The sequence below is a fragment of the Marmota marmota genome, unplaced genomic scaffold (genome assembly GCF_001458135.2).
Source record: "Marmota marmota marmota unplaced genomic scaffold, marMar, whole genome shotgun sequence".
NCBI lineage: Eukaryota > Metazoa > Chordata > Mammalia > Rodentia > Sciuridae > Marmota > Marmota marmota.
In genome coordinates this window covers 54,853,492-54,875,340 of record NW_026000174.1, presented here as the reverse complement: position 1 = coordinate 54,875,340, position 21,849 = coordinate 54,853,492, and the positions used below count along the sequence as shown (strand labels likewise).

At 34.1% G+C, this 21,849-nt stretch overlaps 1 protein-coding gene across 23 annotated transcripts in view; it reads left to right on the top strand.

Moving 5' to 3' along the window:
- The window catches only part of Phf21a (PHD finger protein 21A), a 188,905-nt gene that overhangs the window by 18,707 nt on the left and 148,349 nt on the right, over positions 1–21,849 (top strand). For 13 of the 23 annotated variants that reach the window (XM_048788664.1, XM_048788665.1, XM_048788663.1 and 10 more), the window contains 3 exons: positions 12,002–12,042; positions 13,536–13,647; positions 19,933–20,077. In XM_048788664.1, coding sequence (XP_048644621.1) covers positions 20,024–20,077 — 54 coding nt within the window. In that variant the 5' untranslated portion in view covers positions 12,002–12,042; positions 13,536–13,647; positions 19,933–20,023. Of the gene's footprint in view, positions 1–2,161; positions 2,298–12,001; positions 12,043–13,520; positions 13,648–19,932; positions 20,078–21,849 lie in introns of those variants that run through there. The other 10 variants (XM_048788674.1, XM_048788673.1, XM_048788671.1 and 7 more) reach the window with 5 other exon arrangements.

Sequence of the window (21,849 nt, the reverse complement as noted above, 5' to 3'; positions counted from 1 at the left end):
GAGGGGGGGGGGGGGGAGGGGGGATAGTAGAGGATAGGAAAGGCAGCAGAATACAACAGACACTAGTATGGCAACATGTAAATCAATGGATGTGTAACTGATGTGATTCTGCAATCTGTATATGGGGTAAAAATGGGAGTTCATAACCCACTTGAATCAAAGTGTGAAATATGATATATCAAGAACTATGTAATGTTTTGAACAACCAACAATAAAAAATTTAAAAAAAAATAAAGATGTATACATTGTAAAAAAAAAAAAAATTCCAACACGTTTTTTTGATAATGCTATACTTCAGCTCAACAAGCATTTTAAAAATTAATTTTATAGTAGACTGCATAGTTTTCTTTTTTTAAAAAATATTTTAGTTGTAGTTGGATACAATATACCTTTATTTTTCTTTATTTTTATGTGGTGCTGAGGATTGAACCCAGGACCTCACACGTGCTAGGTGAGCGCTCTACTGCTGAGCTACAACCCCAGCCCCTGTATAGTTTTCTTTCAGTTAAAAAACTTATAATGACTTAAGTAAAGTTTTGTAGTTCTAAAATTAGCATAACATGAATAATATTAAAGATTGTGTGTGTTCATGCATGTGCATGTAGTATTAGAGATTGATCTCGGGCCTTATGCATGCTAGGCAAGTGCTCTACTACTGAAATATACCCCCAGCCCTGTACAACATTAAATTTTCTTTAGCTACATGGAGGATCTATAAAAGTTGCTTCACTTGGTTGAATGAAATTTTGGAACTTTTAGAAGTCTATTTCATGTAAATAAATGAAGGCATTTGAAATAAATTACAGCCAGGCATGGTGGCACATGCCTGTACAGGAGACTGAGGCAGGAGTAGTACAAGTTCCAGGCCAGCTTGGGAAAAGTAGTGATGTAGCTCAGTGATAGAGCATCCCTGGGTTTAGTCCCCAGTAATGCACATAGACACAGGCACACACACACTCACACACATATACACCAAATCAAAACAAAGGAAAATAGAGTCTACCAGTATCTTTGGGGTTGATTTAAAGAATGACAGTTTTGAAAACCAGTTTGTCCCTGCTGAGCTTGTAAAAGGCAGTGCCGCTTATGCTGGGTGTGCTCCTGCTCTGAGTGCGCAGGTTCTGTCCAGTTGGCAGCCCCTCTGCAACTTTATAGGAAGGTGCTGCCATTGGCTGCCTAAACTCCCTCCGTTGCCTTTCTGCTTCCCTCTTCTCCATGCACTCTTGGCTATTCCTCCTGCCTGTACTCTGTCCTGTCTGCTATTCATCATTCCTTCCAAAGCTATTACCATTTTCTTTCTTTTTCTCTAAAAACAAAACACCATTGTGATCGTTAGTTTTTAAGCAAAAGAGCTGTTCCCAACACTGCAAAGTTTTAGCAGTTTGCGTGTCCCCTTCTTCCTTCATGTTTGGGCACTCAGCCAGGATTTGGGTAATATAGCTCAAAATCACTTGCAAATTAACTAAATATTTGTGAAATGTTTTATGTTGGACTAAGGGAGAGAGTAGAAAAAGACCTTTTACCCCAGAACTTGGTGTATTTTCTTAAAGATGATGAGAGAGAGGCAAATGGTCGGATTTGTTACTTAACTAAGATAAGCTCTAATTTATTAGATTGCCCTCTGTAGTCTTATGGACCTAATTGGAGAAAAAAATGGAAATTTTAATGTTGGTGATTTTGAAAATATTTTTATTATTAATGGAGAGGAATAGAATGTTTTCCTTTAGTTTTTAAAATACAAAATATGGCTATGATACCTTATTATCATGTATTAATCTTTTATATTTCATTAGTTGATAGTTGCAAAATAGTGGACCCTTTCTTTTACAGATTTGTCTTAATGCTTTTGAATTGTTACCTGAATTATTTGGTGAGAAAAGTAAAAATTGGCAATTAATTGTGCCTACATGTTAAGTTATTGGAAATGTAGTATTTAAATTCAGTGGCTTCTAAAATCTATACCAGGTCTTTTGTCCACTGTTAAGTTATACACAGAGAAAAACATTTGAAACAAGAACCTTAACTTCATAGGATTAATTTTTTTCTTTCTTTATTTTCTTTTTGAAGTATTGGGGATTGAACCCTGGGCTTTGTACATATGCAAGGCAGTTCTCTTTTACTGAGCTAATTCCCAGCCCTTTTTATTTTATTTTATTTTCAGACAAGGTCTCACTATGTTGTGCAAGCTGGTCTTGAACTTCCTGCTTTAGCCTCTTGAGTAGCTGGGATTACAGGTTTGCACCACTATGGCTGACTTAAAACTTCATTATGGAAATTTAAAGACACACAAAAGTAGAGTGAGTAATATAACAAAACCTATGTATTTATTACCTAACTTCAACACTTATCAGTATTTTGCCAGTCTTTATCTGTAGTGTATATAGCATTACCAAGATAGTAATTTTGTTTTCAAAACATGCATTGCAAATAGATGCACTGGTATACTCAAAAGAAAAACAGTGTGAGAGAATGTTAACTCTTTTCATACATTGCAAGTCTTCCTAAATGACTGGGAATCCCTTTTAGGATAATATTGTTTTATTTATCTTTTAACTTATTGAAGATATCTTGGCCATCACTGACTTAATGAAGAACCATATATGCAGGAAAGCTTTTTGTTTTTCTTATCCCTTCAGTTTTTAAAACTGCAATACTTTTGCTTTTGAATTTGCTGTTCTTACGAATTACATTTTGTTTTGGTGAATTACTATATGTCAAAATTTTAAGTTGTAAATCACTGAATCTTGTTCTGTGCTTGTGCATATTCTGTTTCTATTTAACTTGAATGTGTGTATTATGGAATATATATTGTAATTTATAGTTTGTGGAGGAGGGAATTTTGACTATCTACTAACTTTAAACTTGGTAACAGTGATGAGGAACTTTCGTCATTTGCTCCCTTGTTTTGCTTCTCTTTGGAGCAGCAAGATATGCATGTGCCTGCAGCTGGGGGCCTGTTCATTACTACAAGGTGATGGTAGCCTTATTTCTGAATTTCTTTGGTTTTTATTAGTTTAAATTAGACCCACAGGGGTAATTATTCCACCCCAATGCATGAGGAAGCCTAGTCAGTGGAAGTTGTGTGTATAAAACCCTGTATAGTGCATTGAAAATGTATCTTTAATGTTACGATGTTGTTCAGCATATGTAGTTTAGTGCAGGAGTGTACTTATTTAACAGGACCTTTAATAAGCTCCCTCTACACCAAAGATATATTTTTTAAAATTATACTTAAGAAGACTTTGTAGTATTCCCCAGTAGAGTTCATCTAGAGCAGTGAAACCTTTCTAAAATAAAACTTATTCCTTTAACCGGTATTCATTTAAGTGGGTTTCTCTGTACTTGGTTTCCATGGAAATAGCGAATCGCTAACGTTATTTATAAGGTAGAAGTAAAATAGGGTGCCTAATGGGACCCCATGCTGCTCTGATGAAGAGACTTAGGAAAAAAAATCCACGCTCATGGGATTTTTTTTTTTTTTTTATACAAGGTTAATGGAAGCCCTGATTTTAGTCTTCTATAACAGAACATATTTTTGGTTTTAGGCTAGCATTAATATCAAGCAAACAACTTCTTTTTGAGGTTTGTATTGCTTTCACTTTCAAGTTTTAGGACCACTTACTTCTGGGTGATTGAGGCTTTATGCTTCAGACTTCTGTTTCTTTGTGGTTTAAAAGTTAAAATTTCCATCATATTGTAACTGTTTCAATTTCTCATTGACATTTCAAAGTACAGATAAAAAGATAAATGTTCATTAATGATAGCAGTGATGATAAAGAACCAACATGTTGGACTATATAGACTTCTTCAAAAAATGTAAATCACATGGAACCATTTTTAGTCTCTAGGCCTTAAGTCAAGGTTCTTTATTTGTGTTGCTAAACCTGTGTAGCTGGAGAGAAAAGATTCTAATTTTCTTTGGGGATGGAAACAGGGAAAATTTTAATTTCTCTTTCCTTTTAAAAAGGTGGATTGTTGCCAAAGCCATTTTAAATAAAATAAACGTTCATTCTTTCAGTCTTTGAAATGTGGATTTGGGATAAACCTTGGCTTTCCTTCACTTTTTTGGTAAGGCCTACTCTTAGTTTTCTAGGCCTACAGTAAAACCTTGCATTTCTAAAGCCCTTCAAGTGAACAAGTGTCTTTCCCTTTGTGTTTGGGTGTGTGTATCTGTCTGTCTGTCTCACTAATTTTTCCATAGCCTGAAAGGCACCTGCTCATTTTCCAGCCTGGTAAGTACAGCAGTTCTAACCTGAGAGGGGAGGCAGGATGGAACACAACAAGGTGCTCTAATTTTTGTTTATTTAGTTTTGTTTGTCCTCAGCAGCTTGTATTTGTTATCCTCCGTTATCCGTTTGTCTGGAAGTACTCTGTGATTTTTCTTGTCTATCACTGCAGCAGGAATTTTCTTCTGTGTTTAAAAGCAAAGATTGTAGTGTACTTAAAGCTCCATCAGGGGAGGAGGTTTTGTTTTATGTGTGTTTCTTTGGATAAACTTCTGACTGTAGTTGGGTTTATTGTGCTTTAGTTTTTAAAAATTTGGCTGTTCTAATCTTCCCTGAATTTATTTTTGCATGAGGTATTTAATCTCCAACAATTCACTGATTTCTTCTCTGCATGTTGATGCTATTTAATAAAATTTTCTTATTTTTTTTAGCTTAGTTTTTTCTTGTATATTTTCTTAATGTCGTGTTTACCAGTGACCTTCCTAAATGACTTATTTGAATTATCTTTGTGCTCTGGAGACATAGGAATTTGGGATTATTATCCCATTTCTGAGAGAATAATTCCCAGTAGTTGCAGTTAGTGCAATAGAAAGGGTTTTCACAGATGCAGTACTGGGCATTCATCCTCCTCCTTGGTGCTTATGCTTTATGCTCAAAACTCCCATTAGTGTTAATAGGAGGCACTTGCTTAAATCCCTATACACCAAGATAAGCCCAAACTCTTTTATAATGCCTTGTAGATACTGAGTTTTTTGTTTTTTTTTTTTTTTGATGGCAAGAATTTTGGTGTTGAGGTTAACTGACTATTAAAATAGAATTTGAGTTGTCTTGGGATATGGAATGATTTATTAAGTCTGATATGTAATTAAGAAGTTTTCATTATGATTAAACTCAAAACATTTACAGTTTTGTGAGCTGTAGAAGTTTGTGAATGGGGATTTTTGTACTTTAGCATGATGAAGCAAGATTTCTTCCTTCTGTTTACTTCTGCTACTCCTCAACTACAGAAGAAATGATTTTGACGGTTTTTGTATGTGTTGTAAGAGGACTTGGTAACTTTTTTTTTTTTTTTAACTTAATAAGTTTTCCCACCATTACTCTGTCAGCTTGTGTGGCTTATATTTTTCAAGCATAAAGAAGTTAATGTGTACTGTTTTAGGTTCTGCAGTCACTGGTCAAGTATTAGATGATCACTGTTTACTATACCTGCCTGGGAATTGTAGATTTTTATTACTTTCATTTATTTATATATAGTCTAATGGGAGGATTTCTAGATTGAGAGCAGTAAACGTGGCTGAGCTATGTCTCTCATTATCTTTGTAGATTTTGGCTAGTCATCTAGACTTCTTGGAATTTTGTTCCTCTGTGAAATGAAGGTGTGGATCTTGTACTCTGAAGTGTCTCTTCTAGTTTTAGGCTGTATAAGGTCCCTCTCTTGAAGGTACTAAAGGAAGTTGTGTATTATAAGGCACTGGTTCCTAATCCTGGCTCCCCATCAGAATCTTCTAGGGGAGTTAAACAACAACAGCAACAACATCAAAACCCCCAAATATTTGAGCTCCAAATTAGATATACTGAATTAAAAATCTTTAAGGGTAGGACCTGTGAATCTATATTTTTGAAGTTTACTTGTCATTTTGATTTAGGATAGAGAAATACTTGTAGGAGGCATTATCTCTACTCAAGTGAGCGTGTGGGGGAGATAAATCATATAGGTTAGAATATGAGGCATTGTGTAGTTAAATTCTAAAATGAATGAGAAAGATATATTTGCTGGGAGTTTTAAGAAAGGGAGAAATGGAGAATAAGTATGGTTAGTGAAGATCTTTATCAATTAGTGAATCTTAATCAGGACTATAATGTCCAGGTCAGATTTGGATAGTTAGAAGTTAAAAGGATATTCTTGTTAGGAGAAAGGGTGTAAAATTTTGGAGGAGAGAAACTTTTTTTTTTTCCCCTCTAGTACTGGGGATTAAACCTAGAACATGTTAGGCAAGTGCTCTATCATTGAGCTCCATCCCCAAAGCTTTTTATTATTTTTATTATGAGACAGGGTCTTACTGAGTTGCCTAGGCAGGCCTCAAAACTGCAATCCGAGGAGAACAATTTTGATTACAATGTTAGTCTTTATTCTACTTTGGCAACTGCTGTAGATTTCCTAAACATTTGAGAGAGTGAGGCACAAAGTTATTTGGAGGAAGAGAGAGTATTCTGGCTAGAAAGAAAAGCAAATCGAAGAAGAGTCCTGAGCAGGGAACTTGACCTGGAATGTCTGAAGTATAGAGAAGAAGCCATTGCTGCCGGAGCAGATTTAACATGGGGAGATGGGAATGTTGAGAGTGCAGAAGCCAAATCACTTAGTTCCTGTGGGTCATAAAGGGCTTCATCTTTCTCTGAGTATGATGGGGAAATACTGGAGGATTTAGAGCTGAGTAACAAGATCTGTCTTAGACTTTGAAAAGATTGCTCTGAAATAGGCTTTATAAAAGCTGGATTGTTAAGGTAGAAGCAGGCAGGCCAGTTGGGAGGCCATGGTCTTAATCTAGGATAAAGATCATGGTGAGTTGGACCAAAGAGGTGGTAGTGGAGTTGTCACAAGAGGTCAAAGTAGGTATGTTTTGAAGGTAGAGGCAACATGGTTAGCTGTTGGACTGGATATGGGGATGTGGAAACAAAAGGAATCCATGGTGACCTTAATATTCTTTGCCTGAAAGATTGGAGTTACCATTTATTGAGTATGAGCCTGAGGAGGTAATAGATATTACCTCCTAATAGATAAGTGGTTTAGTTTTGGATTTTTGGAGCTTGAGGATACATCTTTAGCAAATGTTGAGTGAGGCATTGTGTATGGGAGATTGGAATTCAGGGGTGTGATCTGGACTGTAGATAAAAATATGGGGGCTAGGATGTGGCTCAAGCGGTAGCGTGCTTGCCTGGCATGCGTGCAGCCCGGGTTCGATCCTCAGCACCACAAACAAAGATGTTGTGTCCGCCGAAAACTAAAAAATAAATATTAAAATTCTTTCTCTCTCTCTCTCTTTAAAAAAATTATTAAAAAAAAAAAAATATGGGACTTGCCACTGTAGCCGGAGACTGGGTGAAGTCACTTAAGGGGAAGAGATCCAAGAACTGAGCCCTAGGGCAATGAGGAGGAACCAGCAAAAGAAAACTGAGGATGAGCAGAGAGATTAGGAAGAAAATTAGATGGTGTCCTGGGAGTCAGAAGAAGAAAAGGTTTTAAAAAGGGAAGAATGATCAAATTGGTCAAATAATACTTGAAATAAGAACTGAGACTTTACTTAGTAGATACGGCAACAGGGCAGTCATTGGTGATCTTGACAAGAGTGGAGGGAAGCAAAGATCTAGTGGAATGGGTTCAATAGAGAGCCAGAGGAGAGGAATTAAAGGATGGTCAACTAAGTTTTAGGATGAAATGATGATTCAGTAATGACAAGGCGAAAATTGGTGTTTCATGAAAGTAAAGGGAGAAGTACTAGAGAGATGCTTATGGGAGGGCAAGAGGGATGGGGACAGAGGGATGGTTGTGAGGTTGGGCCTAAAGGATTCAGCCTCATTAAATGTGGGATTCTACTTTTTCTTCTAATCACTTACCTGCATTTAAATTTATTTCAAACTTACTATATTTTCTGTGGGAAGTTGGGTAGGGCAGGTAAAAAGAAGTTAAGCCTATTGAATATGAAGCTTAGTTATTGGACTACTGTCAGCTTGGCATAGTGGGGAAGGAAAAGAGATTGAATCTTCTGGGTAAGGTGACATTTTAAAGTGCCTTTGAATGTCAATTATCTGTGCTATTCTAGTCCCTTATCAAAATTTATGATTGAGCACAGGCTATAAACTTAATCGTTTGAAATTTGTAGTGGGGTGAATTAAATTTTAGCCTAATTTAAAACATGATCTAGTGTTAAACTTTTTTTCTGCAAAATTTGTTTATTGCAATGGTTTTAGATACTTTATAAAAGATACTTGGGAAGTGGTTTTTAATCTTCCATTTATTTAAAATATTAAAAATTTTATAACCATGTCAGAAATCTGAACCATTTGTTTGTCAGCTCTGATTAAAGCAGCTACCTGTGTAGTTCTGGAGAGGTAAATGATCTTCACTTTGCAAAAAATTGTGTGAAGTTATGTTAGCAAAATAATATTTATAAATAAAAATGTTTTGTATTTTTCAAGAACATTTCTCTATTAAAAATATAAAAGTTTTTTTTTTTTCTTTGAATTACTAGGTATTGAACCCAGGGGTTCATGAATGAGAGGCAAGCGCTTTACCACTGAGCAGCAGCCCCAGCCCCAAATATAAAATTTTGAACTACTTCACTTATAAATGTGAAACATATTGTGAGAAGCAGATTAATACACTTCTAGTCTTCTTAACATGAAGAAATCAAACTTGCATTTTAGACACTTTTTGCATGAGTAGTGTAAAAACTAGAGCCTAATTTACATATAAATCCTATGTTTTGTTGCTCAATCCTATTAAATTATAGAAATTAAATCCTTGCCTTTTTTTTATATCAGTTTCTAAATGGTAGTCAATTAATAATCAGTCTTTAGAAGAAACACTTACTGAGTTCTGATGCACAGTGTTTAAGAATTGCTAGTCTAAATATAATTCTTCTTGCAAATCTGATTGAAGCTGTGGACCATCTTCCCTGATAACTACCTAGGTTCATACATATAGAATTTAGCATCTAGTACCCATAGAGTTGACAGACCCTTCTAAAGCTCACTCTTGGGATCCTTTAAGCATAAAGGATTTCAGGTTTAAAACTTGCTCTAGATAGCTTACTTATATGATCAAAAAACAAAACAAAAAAAACTTAACGTGCAGACTTCACCAGAAGTTTTCCAGCATTTATTGACATTTGTTTCTTAGAAGAGTTAACTTATACAGATGCTTAAGAGAAAGGTCTAAGAGAAAATAAGCTCAGTCAAAAGAATCTCAGGATCCGTAAGCTCTCCTTTAGCTTTGCCTCCAACTAGCTGAGTGACCTTTGAGGAAGTTACTTAACCTTCTCAGGCTTTGCTTTCCTATGTGGTTTCTGTAGTCCTTATAAGCAGTTTTACTAATAGTTTCATGATATGGCTTCACAGTATCATGGTAAAATTTTTTAGTTTAGAATTGGCTGTGCTATGGAATTTTGGAGAAAAGGCCCTTCAGATAAGGTATTCATACGTTGTGCTGCCTTTTACTGAATGACTTTTCAGAAGAGTGTATGTGATCCTGCTTTCTCAAATGCTCAATAAATAGAAACTGAAATGCTGACATTTCTTGATCACTCTGTGTTTTCACATATTTTATATACTCTTGAGTATACGAGCCTTTGTTGATTTTTTTTTTTTGTATTGCAATTATCATGTCCAATTCTGTGGCTTTGTGGCTTGCTTTTTCACTCTCTTAATGGTGTTTTTTTTTCCTTATGAACAGAAGTTCTTAATTTTAGTTTAGTCCAATTTATCAGTCTTTTCCTTTTTACTATACTTAAAGTTGGTAATATTTTAGTTTCTTTGTTGACAGTTTGTATTAAAAGTTTTAGAAAGTTATTTATTTACAAATAGTGCTATGGGAGATTGATGCATAAGGAAGTTTTCCCTATCCTGAAAGAACTAACAAGAAAATCCTAATAGGGAAGATAAGTCTGCAGCCCACAGTTTAAATGTCCAATCATTTAATTGATTTTAACATTTATCCAGCGAATACAATGTGTCCCTATTTCAGGTATTTTTCTGAGTGATACAGAATCCTATAGGTAACCATAATGTTAAGAATCCATTTTTTAATATCTGTACCATTCTACAGACTTTTGTATGATTTTTATTTTGGTTGGCAGTCATTCTAATCTTGGTGATTAAAATTGTTATTTGGTCAGATCTGAGAACTTTTATTAAAGGGCTACTGCTAAAGAAAAGGCAGGATAGAACAGTAAATGGAATTTCTCATGGAAATGAATGCCAACTCTGTGAATTGGGGCCCTTTTAAATATTTTTGCTGTATGTTTGATATGACTGTGCATGATTAAACAAAGGTTTATTATCTGGGTGATGTGAGGATCTTTTGAAATACCCCTGAGTAAATGAGATACTACTGGAGTAACGTAAGTCAACAAATATACTATGTTTAAGGTACAAGAAAGACTGAGCATGGCTTGTGGAATTTATGTAATTTAATGATAAATGTTAATGGCAAGGTTTTGATTTTTGTTTCCTGATATTGGATTAGGATCTTAAAACCTTGCTTTTCGGGGGGGGGGGGGGGNTTAAGTCATTATAAGTTTTTTAACTGAAAGAAAACTATACAGGGGCTGGGGTTGTGGCTCAGTGGTAGAGCCCTCCCCTAGCATGCACAAGGCACTGGGTTCGATCCTCAGCACCACATAAATGTAAAATAAAAATATTGTGTCCACCTAAAACTTAAAAATAAATATTAAAAAAAAAAAACACAACAACCTTGCTTTTCTTTCTGGCTTTGTTAGTGAGTAGATATGTGGCATGGAAAAATTGCTTTTGTGTATGTGGCTTACAATCTAAAGTGGTGAGATACATTTCAGAATGTGAATGTGAAGTTTTAAATTCTCTTATTGTTTACATGCAAATTTATAATTTTATACATTGTACAATGCCATGAATTTTAAAGCCTTATATAAAGCAAATTTATTTCAAGATTAATTGGAAAAATTACTTTTTAAGTGGACCAAACTAAGGACTAATGATGTTAAGTTTAATTTGTTAACATAAAGCAACAAACAACAAAAGTCGTTTGTTGGGGATGAGGGTGTAGTTGTAGGTTCTTTAGTGGTGGTGTATTTTATTTCTTTGTCTCTCTTAGGAGAGGAAAATTATCAACTATACTTGACCCTTCAATACCACATTGGGCCTGAACTGCCTGTGTCTACTTACAAGAAGATTTGTGACAGTTTGAAAAAATTCACAGTTGAACCACACACACACCCTAGAAATATTGAAGATAAAATTTAAAATATCTATCATAAATGCATATATGTAGAAAATAATATATTTTATCATCCTTTAGAAAATAAACACAAATTTATTATAAAAGTTAAAATTTACTAAACTTACAGGCGTACATGATGCCAATCAGTTGAGAAAAATGTTAATATAAAGATGCAGTATTAAATTGTAACTGCAAAAAAGTAACTGTAGTTCTACTGCATGCTTATAATAATTTCGTAGGGCCCTCCTGTTACTCTTGGGCGGAGTATAAACTCAAGTGTTGGGAGTATCTGCTGAGAATGCTGCATGACACCAGTCATCTCTGTGACAGCTGCTCATCTCCAGTAAATTGCATATTTTGTGGTTATTATTTATTTTCACTGTTTTTCATTACATATATAAAACATGTTAACTGTTTATGTTATTGGTAAGGCTTCTGGTCAATAGCAGGCTATTATTGATTGTTAAGGTTTTGAGGAGTAGAAAGTTGTACTGGAATGTGTGTGTGCATGTAATGGGCAGATTGTGCCTCTAATCTCCCACATTGTTCCAGGATCAACTGTACTTACTTTTTCTTGTCTTAAAAAGTTATGGTAAAATGGAGATTTAACTGCTCGTGAGTTCTTTCTTTGTTGTAAAACAGCTTACTTATTACTTTTTTTTTTTTGGTTCTTAACATTTGGAGACTTGTATTTGTTTCAGTTCTTCTTAAAATGAGATAGAAATCTTTCAGTCTTCGGCTTTTGATAACGTGTTCTAAATCTGTGTTTGTAGTCTAATTCCATTTTTTCCTTCTCTTTCAGGGGGCTAAAGAGCTGAAGGAGAGCTACTTTCCCCAAAATCGGTAAGTATGTTTATTAGGCAGGTATCAAGTACCTGATGCTAGCTGGATAGTAATTCACATATTCTTTTTCTTTTTTCTTTCTTTTCTTTTTCTTTCTTTCTTTCTTTTTTTTTTTTTTTTGGTACAGAAAATCTTTTCCCCAGAAATGAAACTTTACTGTTTGTACTGAGTGAAAGTGAATTTTTGTTTAATTTCATATAGGCATATCTCAAATGCATTTGTGTTTCTAATAATACTACTATTTGATAATCTGTTCCAATGTAAAGTTCCCCTTGTCCAAAAATGCCCTTAATGTACTAGTTACGGCTGAGAATCCAAAAGTTGGGAAATTCAAAAGTTAAGTTTCCCATTGTGTTTTATATTACTTAACATGCTGTTAAATTTGATGGCCTTCGTATATGTGTAAAATGGCTAGGTTAATATAACTGTGGGAACCTTGACTTTGAAATTTAGAACTCAGTGTTTACATTCTTAAACAGTGTTAGATTGGCTTCATGTCTGATATTATGTTTTTAGTGTGTTTGTATACTTCTTAAAGAGGAAGAACTAAAAAAAAGAGAGAATTATATCAGTGTGGGTCATACAGGCAAACACATTTTTTCCTAAGATCTACTTTAGTACATTTTTTAATGGCACAATTCATCATGTTTAATCATTTCTTTGAATGTCTAATTCAAGATCACAGATTGCCCAGGGCAGTCTAGTGACTAAGCATCAAACAAATACTAACTTTATTTGGAGAGTGTGTATTATGAAAAAAATGATATTAAAACACGATAGTTGGAATAGTGAAGTCTTCTAATGCAGAACTACTTTTTTTTTAATCCTCTCAATAGTAATTTTTTTAAAAAAATATTTTTAGTTGTAGATGTACACAATACCTTTAATTTATTTGTCTTTATGTGGTGCTGAGGATCAAGTGCTCTACCATGGAGCCACAACCCCAGCCCTCAATAGTAATTTGACTTAGTGGGTAAAATAGATATTGTAGATAGTTGGTTAAGCCTTTCTTTTGATAATTTATGGCCCTTGAGGTGTCTTTCTTACTTTTTAGGGATTGGATTTTAACATGAAAGGAAGACACTTGAACTAGCAAACCTTGCATTTTACTCTCTTATAATTCTACTCTCATTTCTCTCATGGAACCTTTTTAAATAAACAGTCAAAATTCTATGGACTTTTACTTTGTGACATGATAGAATCTAGAATCTTAAAGAGGGGCCTTTAAGAGTCTTCTCTTCCAGAATTTTGCCCTGTGTGGCAATTTCTTTGCCTATATCCCTGACAGGTTGTTAATTGATCTAGTTTCATATTGAATACTTCATTTAAAAAAAAGTAGGTCATATTTTCTATGATGTATTCTGAGGAATTCTAGTTCCACAGAAACTGAATAAATATTATTGAGGTGGGGCTGGGGTGGGAAAAGGGTTCTGTGGTCAAATAATTTGGGAAATGCTGCCTTAAACAAAGTTAAACAGGTTTCTTTACTACAGGACTTCTCAGAACCTTTAATATGCTAATGTGCATTGTGAATCTCCAAGAGGGGGATATGATATGCAGCATTCTTGAATACTTCTAATGACAGGGAGCTCACTACCTCATAAGGTAACCCATTCCTTTTTTGTACAGCTCTAATCCTTAGTCTTCCTTATATTGATCTGAAATCTATCTCCCGTACATCTACTTCTGTTAAGTATTTATTGGTTATGCTGAGACCACTACACCCTCCTTGTGTTATCTTTTGTGTAGTACATATTTATAAGATGCTGGCCAAGTTTGTCTGGACAGTTATTATTATTTTTTATATATCATTAACTAACATTCAAGTAAATGTGGCAACCAGTTCTAAAATCAGCCTTATTTTCACTATTCTCTTGTATATTCTCTTGTATATTACTCTCCAGCTTTCCCTGATTTCTGTAAAGAAAGATGGGAACAGGTAGCCTGGGGCCCAGAAGGAGCACTGATGGTGAAGAGAGGTGTGGACACTGTGACAGTCCTGTGTTTTGTGTGGGGCAACTATTATCCTAGAGTGGCAGTGATATGAACTGTGTGGGTGTTCCTGTCTGCTCTTTCTCCAAAAATCCAAACAAAGAAGGAAAGATGGATAATAGCAAAGAAACATAATTAAATAATTAGGAAATAAATAATTAGGAAACTACTATTTAATAATTTGGAAACAAATAGCTTCAGTGATTTTTGTCAACAGCTATTTTTGAGCATAACCAAATTGCCAGATTCAAAGGGTAGGTAGCCTATGAAATCAGGGTTGCCAAGTTTTTATGCAGCATTTTCTTTTGACCTCTGGAATGTCACGTAGAAATACTACTGTGAAAATAACTCAGCATGGGTTGAAAATTTGCTAAATGAGAAGAAGACAAAATTACATTAATTTTTGTCAGTTTTTTATTTATGTTAATAAAGATTAGAATTTTCAATAAATACTTTTTTATTTTTTCAACTGGGGATTAAACCCAGGGGCACTTAACCACTGAACCACATACCCAGCCCTTTTTAATATTTTTTTTAGAGACAGGATTTCCACTAAGTTGCTGAGGCTGGCTTTGAACTTGAGATCCTCCAGCCTCAACCTCCTGAGCTGCTGGGATTACAGGTGTGCGTTATCATAAGAGCTTTAGTAAAAACTTTTAAAAGACTTACTATTTTTAGCATTCATGTTAAGTTTTAGCATCATTAGTTAATGGTCAAAGATACTATTTTATTTTGCTGCATGTTAAATACATAGTATTTTTTTGCATAATTGAAACCTGATATCTGGATATTAGACATGGGGCAAGATGAAAGGCTGCATAGATCTGTCAAGGCTTCCTGCTTTTTCCTTTTTTAAAAAGTTAAGCTGTTTTTAAACATTGCATCTAAGAATATAGATAAAAGCAAAGGAGTTTTACACAAAATAAAAGCATGGTACAGGGAACATATAGCTGTCTGTTTTTAGGGACAGCCTGGGGGCATACAGAATGTGTTTTGACATATTATACATACATGGAGTTATAACTTCTCATTTTTGTGGTTGTACGTAATGTGGAGTTTCATTGGTGGTGTATTCATGTATGAACATAGGAAAGTTATGTCCAGTTCATTCTACTGATGGACTTACTCTTTAAAGTAACCATTGGTTGACCAGTCAAATTTTGATTGGAAAAAGACACGTCAATTTAGAAATTTAAAATAATTCTTAGCAGTAAAATCAGAGTTTTATAGTTTTTTTTTTTTTTTTTTTTACAGTTGTTAGAATCATAATAAGAGACTTAGAGGTCATAGATCTCTAAGCAAAACTATTCAGAAAAATAGTTAGAAGCCCCTTTCTCAAAAAATTCAGTGTTAGAAAAGCCTGCAGCTTAATAGAAATAACTTTGTAGTAAGAAGTGTTTTTTTGTTTTGTTTTGTTTTTTGGTACCAGTGATCTTCAGCTCTATTATGTATTTTTTAATTTAGAGACAAGGCCTCACTGAGTTGCTTAGCACCTCGACATTGCTGAGGGGGGCTGGCTTTGAACTCATGATCCTCCTGCCTCAGCCTCCTGAGCTGCTGGGATTATAGGTGTGCACCACCATACCCGGCAAGAAGTTTTATTAGAAAGTTTGAGTGTGAAGAAAAAAGTTAAATATGATAAGACTGTCATAACATTTTATAGTTTACAGAGGACTTTTCAGAAAATTTCACTTATTTAAACCTCACAATAATCCTCCTGTGAATAGGTAGTATTTTCTTGATTTACAAGCAAATGAACAAACCCCTGAGGATAAAAGTTGTCACACAGTGAGTTTGGAATTAGTTTTTTTGGGGGGATAATAAATGTTCTTTCTAGGTGACACAGGTGCCCTTTTTAGTGAGATTTGATTATTGCTTTTGTTTGTTTTGGAGGATTTTTATTTATTTGTGTAATCTGGTTTTATGCTCTGTTTTTTGTTATTTGAAAGCAAGAAGCTATTAAGTATCCCAGTGGTTTGAGGTATATAGTTTTTTTTTGTTTTGTTTTGGTATTAGGGATTTAACCCAGGGCTGCTAAACCACTGAGATATATCTTCAGTCCTTTTTATTTTTATTTTTTTGGAGACAGGGTCTCACTAAATTGCTGAGGCTGGCCTCAAATTTGTAATCCTCCTGACTCAGCCTCCTGAGTTGCTGGGATTACAGTGTGTACCACTGTGCCCAGCTGGGGTATATTATTTTGAAGATTGCAAATGTTTGTATGTGGTGCTGGGCAAGTGCCCTTACTAATGATAGTATGCAGTGTTCTTGGTTGGTGAAAGGCATTGTACCTGAATACAATATGTCTATTATTATATGGTCAATCTGTTTATGGTCACCTTGCTTGGAGCAATTGATTTGTTGTCTGTAACTTATGAATCACTTATTTTAAATTTTAGAATTTATTTATTTATTTATTTATTTTTTGGAGGCAGGGTCTTGCTAAGTTGCTCAGGCTGGCCTTAAGTTTGTAGTACTCCTGCCTTAGCCTCCTGAATAGCAGGGATTACAGTCAGGTACCACCCTGCCAGGCAGTGTCTTCTTTTGATGCTATAAGTTGCCCCCAAACAGTGTTCAGATGATGGCTGCATAAGTTGTTTAAGATCCCAAAATATTTTGTAGAGGATTCAACATGTGCTTGCCTTGTCTTTGTAAACCGTAAATATATGTATGTTATTTGTTCTTTTAGGCGGAGACCAATCTCTTAAAATTACTATCCAGAAACGGACCTTTCTGAAGGATTTCAAGTGAATCCTTTACAAGTTTTTCTATAACTAGTTTACTACCTTTTTTAACCCTTCATTTTATTTTAAAATAAAATGTAATTGGCATTTAGAGTTCTTGCCAACTAAAACTTCATGCTTTTGTATGTCTCTCATAGGTAGACAACAGTCTGATGGCGGAAGTAAAAGCTGTCAGCTCCTCATTAACTTGAGTTGCAGTCTTATTATCCTGCAAGGCACTCTTTGACATTTAGAGTCTCCAGGTTAAGACTGGGTTTTGTTTTTTTCTTTTTCAGAGCATTTTGTTTGATCAGTGTAACATTTTCTGGTGCTTATCAATCCTCACAAGTTTTTCTTATTTAAAAATAAGTGCATTTTTTATGGAAAAATTCAAAAATACTAATACCCCAAAAGTAGAAAGTAAATAACTATCAGTGCTATCACCCAAAGATTTCATTAGCAAATTGTGAAGTATTGTCTGACACACATTGTAGATAGCTAAGTATTATCATGTTTACAGCTCTTCTTCAGCTTGATGGACAAAATTTACATTTCTATGACTGTTGAAGATGAATGTTTTTTTATGTGTGTTGGTCATTCTTATTTCTTCTTTTATGAATTCCTTTTCCATGAATTTTTATTGCTAATTTATGAGTGCCCTTACTATATAAACAATATTAACCCTTTGGCATGTATAGGTTCTCCACGTTTTTTAACCTGTTTCCATAGTTTATATGAGTTCAGTTGAGCTATGGTGTTGTGTGTTGCCACCAGAATAATAAAATATGCCTTTCTATTTTTTGAAATATTTATTCAACTTCAAGGTGATTCTCAATTTTATTATAAGGGATCAGTTTTCAAAAATTAAAACTGCATACTGTTTTCATGAACTATAATATATGTTAAGAATTTGAATAGGGAGATTAGTATTTAAAATTAAAGTGTACAATTTTATATATATATATAAATTTTAGATGAACACAGTACCTTTATTTTACTTACTTTTATGTGGTGCTGAGGATCAAACCCAGAGCCTCATACATGCTAGGCAAGCGCTCTACCACTGAGCTCCAGCTCCAGCCCCAAAGTGTACAGTTTTAAAAATTAGCAGTTGTTTATAAAGTAAGTGTACATGACAACAACAGAAACCTTGGTCTGAGTAACTTAATCATTTTGATATTTATTTATTTACTTATTGCAGTTCCAAAGATAATAAATAGCTAAAATACCCATCAAAATATTTGTTCATCAAAATATCTCCTTTTTCAAATTAACCCTCCTAAATACACTTCCTTCATGATTTTTTTTTTTGTTTTTGTTTAAAGTATCATTGTACAGTGAATCTTTTCTAGCCTCCACAAACCTAACTTTGAAGGAATTTTGGACTTTGGGATTTTTTTTCCTTTTTGGGATTAGAGTATATTGATATCATGTAACATGGCATATAAACCGAGAGGAGAGAGTGCCACTGATGCTTTAAGCCTAGTAAAATTAAGAAAATATGAAAAGTAATATTCCTAATATAATATAATTAATGACTATGTCAGTGTTTTTTTAAATATATATTTTTTAGTTGTAGATGGACACAATTCCTTTATTTTATTTTTATGTGGTGCCAGGGATCAAATCCAGTGCCTCATTCATGCTAGGCAATTGCTCTACCACTGAGCCACAGCCCTGGCTCCAGCCTGGTCAGTTTTCTGAGTTGAATGTGGACTTTATTCATAGGTAAATAATTTTTAGAAAACATGAAGACCATGAATCTCATTGTATTGGGGTGAAGTAGTGGCTCTTCTAGCTTCCTGTTTATTCCCTTCCTCAATGCTAAAAAGCTACTCAAGCATCAAATTTTATAAGTGCAAAGAAGAGCAGAGATTTGAAGTCAGGGTTAAAAAAATGTATTCAGACACGTATGAAGACAGGAATGGTGTAAATATACTTTGTATACAACCAGAGATATGAAAAATTGTGCTCTGTGTGTAATATAAAAAAAAGAATAAATTTGATCCCCTAAATGTATTAAGCCCCCCCCCCCCTAAAAAAAAAAAAAAACCACTTTTGCTTTGGCAAAGAACCCCAAATCATGTCTAAGGCACATTTTTAAAAATATATATTTTTTAGTTGTAAATGGACACAATATCTTTATTTATTTATTTTTACCTCACATGTGCTAGGCAATTGCACTACCACTAAGCTACAACCCCAGCCCCCTAAGGATTAAGGATTAAGTCATGTTTGGGTTTACAAGTCTAGATTTTTGACATTATCTCCACATGTAGTTATACATGTAGTCAGAGATGCACTGGCAAGTGTGAAGAGAGGATGATGTTCACTATGAAGCCAGAAGCACGTTCTGTTAGCCGCCCATCTCCAATGCTACATACAGCAGTATCTCCCATAATACACCCATCATAATTTTATGGATAGCACAGATTGTATAGATAAATACAGTGCAAAGTACCTATACTAAGTCATATTATTGTATTTAACTTGTTAAGTTTAAATATTTAAATTATACCAGAACTCCCATTTTAATTTCTTTATTTTTATTTTATTTTTTTAAAGAATTTAACCTTTATTTATTTATTGTTGATTTTTTTTTTTTTAAATGTGGTTCTGAGGATTGAACCCAGGGCCTCACCTATCCTAGGCAGCCGCTCTACCTCTGAGCCACAACCCGAGCCCTTAATTTCTTTATTTTTAAAATAAGAGTAGTAAGAGCCTAACCAAATGAAAATACCCTAGTTTTCTTTAACTTGTGAGGAACTCAGCTCTCCAGTGTACTCTTTGTGATGTTTAAAAATGTGTGATCATGTTTTGTGTCTCTTTTCTAAGGACAGTGTATTCTGGATGATGATGGTTTCTAGGGAGGAAGTGATGTTACTCAGTTCTGTGCTTAGTAGGTGGTATGTAACACAGTGGTTAGTTTGTAGTGGGTGGTTATGTTTCCATGACCATGACTTTTTGTTATTTTTCTTTTCTTAGTTTTTTAAAGTGTTCTGTAGAGGAATGCTCAAAAGACTAAAACCCAGAAATGTTTGATACTGAATTGTTTTAGAGAAAAATCTGGGATTTTCTTCCTCTGTTAAAAATCAAATATTTTGGGGCTCATATTTAACATGAATATGTTCTTTATTCCCAATTAATGATCCATAACATTTTATGATTTGTACAGCTGCATCAAGAAGAAGAGTTTGTTATTTTAAACAGAGGCTGAAGAACTATAGAATTAGCAGACATAAGAGAAAGTGTGGAGAAGGTAGAGGATGGAGTTGCAGACTCTACAGGAGGCTCTTAAAGTGGAAATTCAGGTTCACCAGGTACGTTGTGTTGTTGGCTTTTCCTACATTGGGCATTAAATTATGACTAAGATTAGTAAACTGGCCCATCTCTGGTTTTTGGTAGTTTGAAAATCATCTTTAAGACAGTTATTCCAGAGTGATGTCATTTGCCTCTTATACGCAACAAATCCATCAATACTTTTAAGAATTTTCATAAAATATTCCTGACTTCCCTTCCAGAGAAAAGGACTGAAAATATATATTTTTTAGTATCCCAGAGGTATTTAAAAAAACACTTTTTTTTGTTCTGTTTTTGGTTTTGGTTCTTTGAAGGACCTTTGTGCATGTGCTGTATAACTTGCATGTAAGTTATGAGACATACTGAGCTTAAGTATCATATGTACTAGTTTTTGCTCATAGGATACAGCTTTATGCCATTTTTCTTTGGTAATGATTGCTTTCACAGGTGTTTAAATTTCAGATTTCATAATTCTTACACTTACCTTAGTTACCCAGACTGAACAAATCTTTAATGTGTATAGTTATAAAAGTGCATATATAAGATGTGATTATGTTTATATAATGTTGTTTCTATAATCTGTTAACCTTAATAAAATAATTAATTTTTATATGTTGATATGAATATATAAAAAATATAATTAAATCAAGACAAAAATATTTTCGTAGATAACTAAATAATTAACACTGTGTAAACAGAATATTACTGTTTTGTGTCTATTTTCTAGACATTAGCTGGGCATTAGGCTAAAGACACATACAATCATGCATACATGTATAATTCTTGATACTCAAAAGTGGTAAATGGTGGTGAATTGATTACTTCTAAAGTATAACAGTTGAGGTATAATATTATTTAAAAAATATATTTTTTTTTGTAGTTGTAAATGGACAGAATGCCTTTTATTTAATTTGTTTATTTCTGTGTGGTGCTAAAGATCGAACCCAGTGGGCTGGGGCTCAGTGGCAGAGCGCTCACCTAGCATGCACGAGGCAATGGGTTCGATCCTCAACACCACATAAATGTAAAATAAGATATTGTGTCTGCCTAAAACTTAAGAATAAATATTAAAAAAAAAAAGCTTGAACCCAGTGCTTCACCCATGCCAGGCATGTACTCTGCCACTGAGCCCCAGCCTTGATTTAATATTCTTTTTTTTTTAAGTTATCCTAAACCTAAATACTCTCTTAATAGTCATATTAACTGTCAGTTTCCCTGTATATTCAGCTACTGGGTTTGAACATAAACTTGATAGATTTTATATTTATTCTTACTATACAACATTTTGTGTACTAACAAATGTTTCTATGTCAATTAATGTTTTAACATACAAAACATATAAGACATTTCACTCTAGTTACTTCTATTTTTGAAAAAAATAGGTAATATTAAATCCAAATGACATGCCTGCTTCATAAAACTAATGTTTTCTGATTGGATATGGAGTAACCTACTCAATTGATGATCATGACGTATTCAGGGATGCTAGAAATGATGGAGTAAAGGCATTGGTTGTAGAAGCCAGGCAAAAGGTATCCTTTTTTGCATTTCCAGTTACAGAATGAGATTAGGCTGGAATTAAACTTACTGTATAGAGATCATATTATGAACCTGCCTGCTTTTGCTATAGTGGAAGTATATTTTTGATCTTTGTTTTCTTTTTGAGGGGAGTGATAGAGCTATGTATATACATATTTAATGTTCAATAAATATTTATAATGGCCATCTTTTGGAAGGGAAGGCCCCTTTCTCACCTCTCTTTTTTTTTAAATTTTTTTTTTAGTTGTAGATG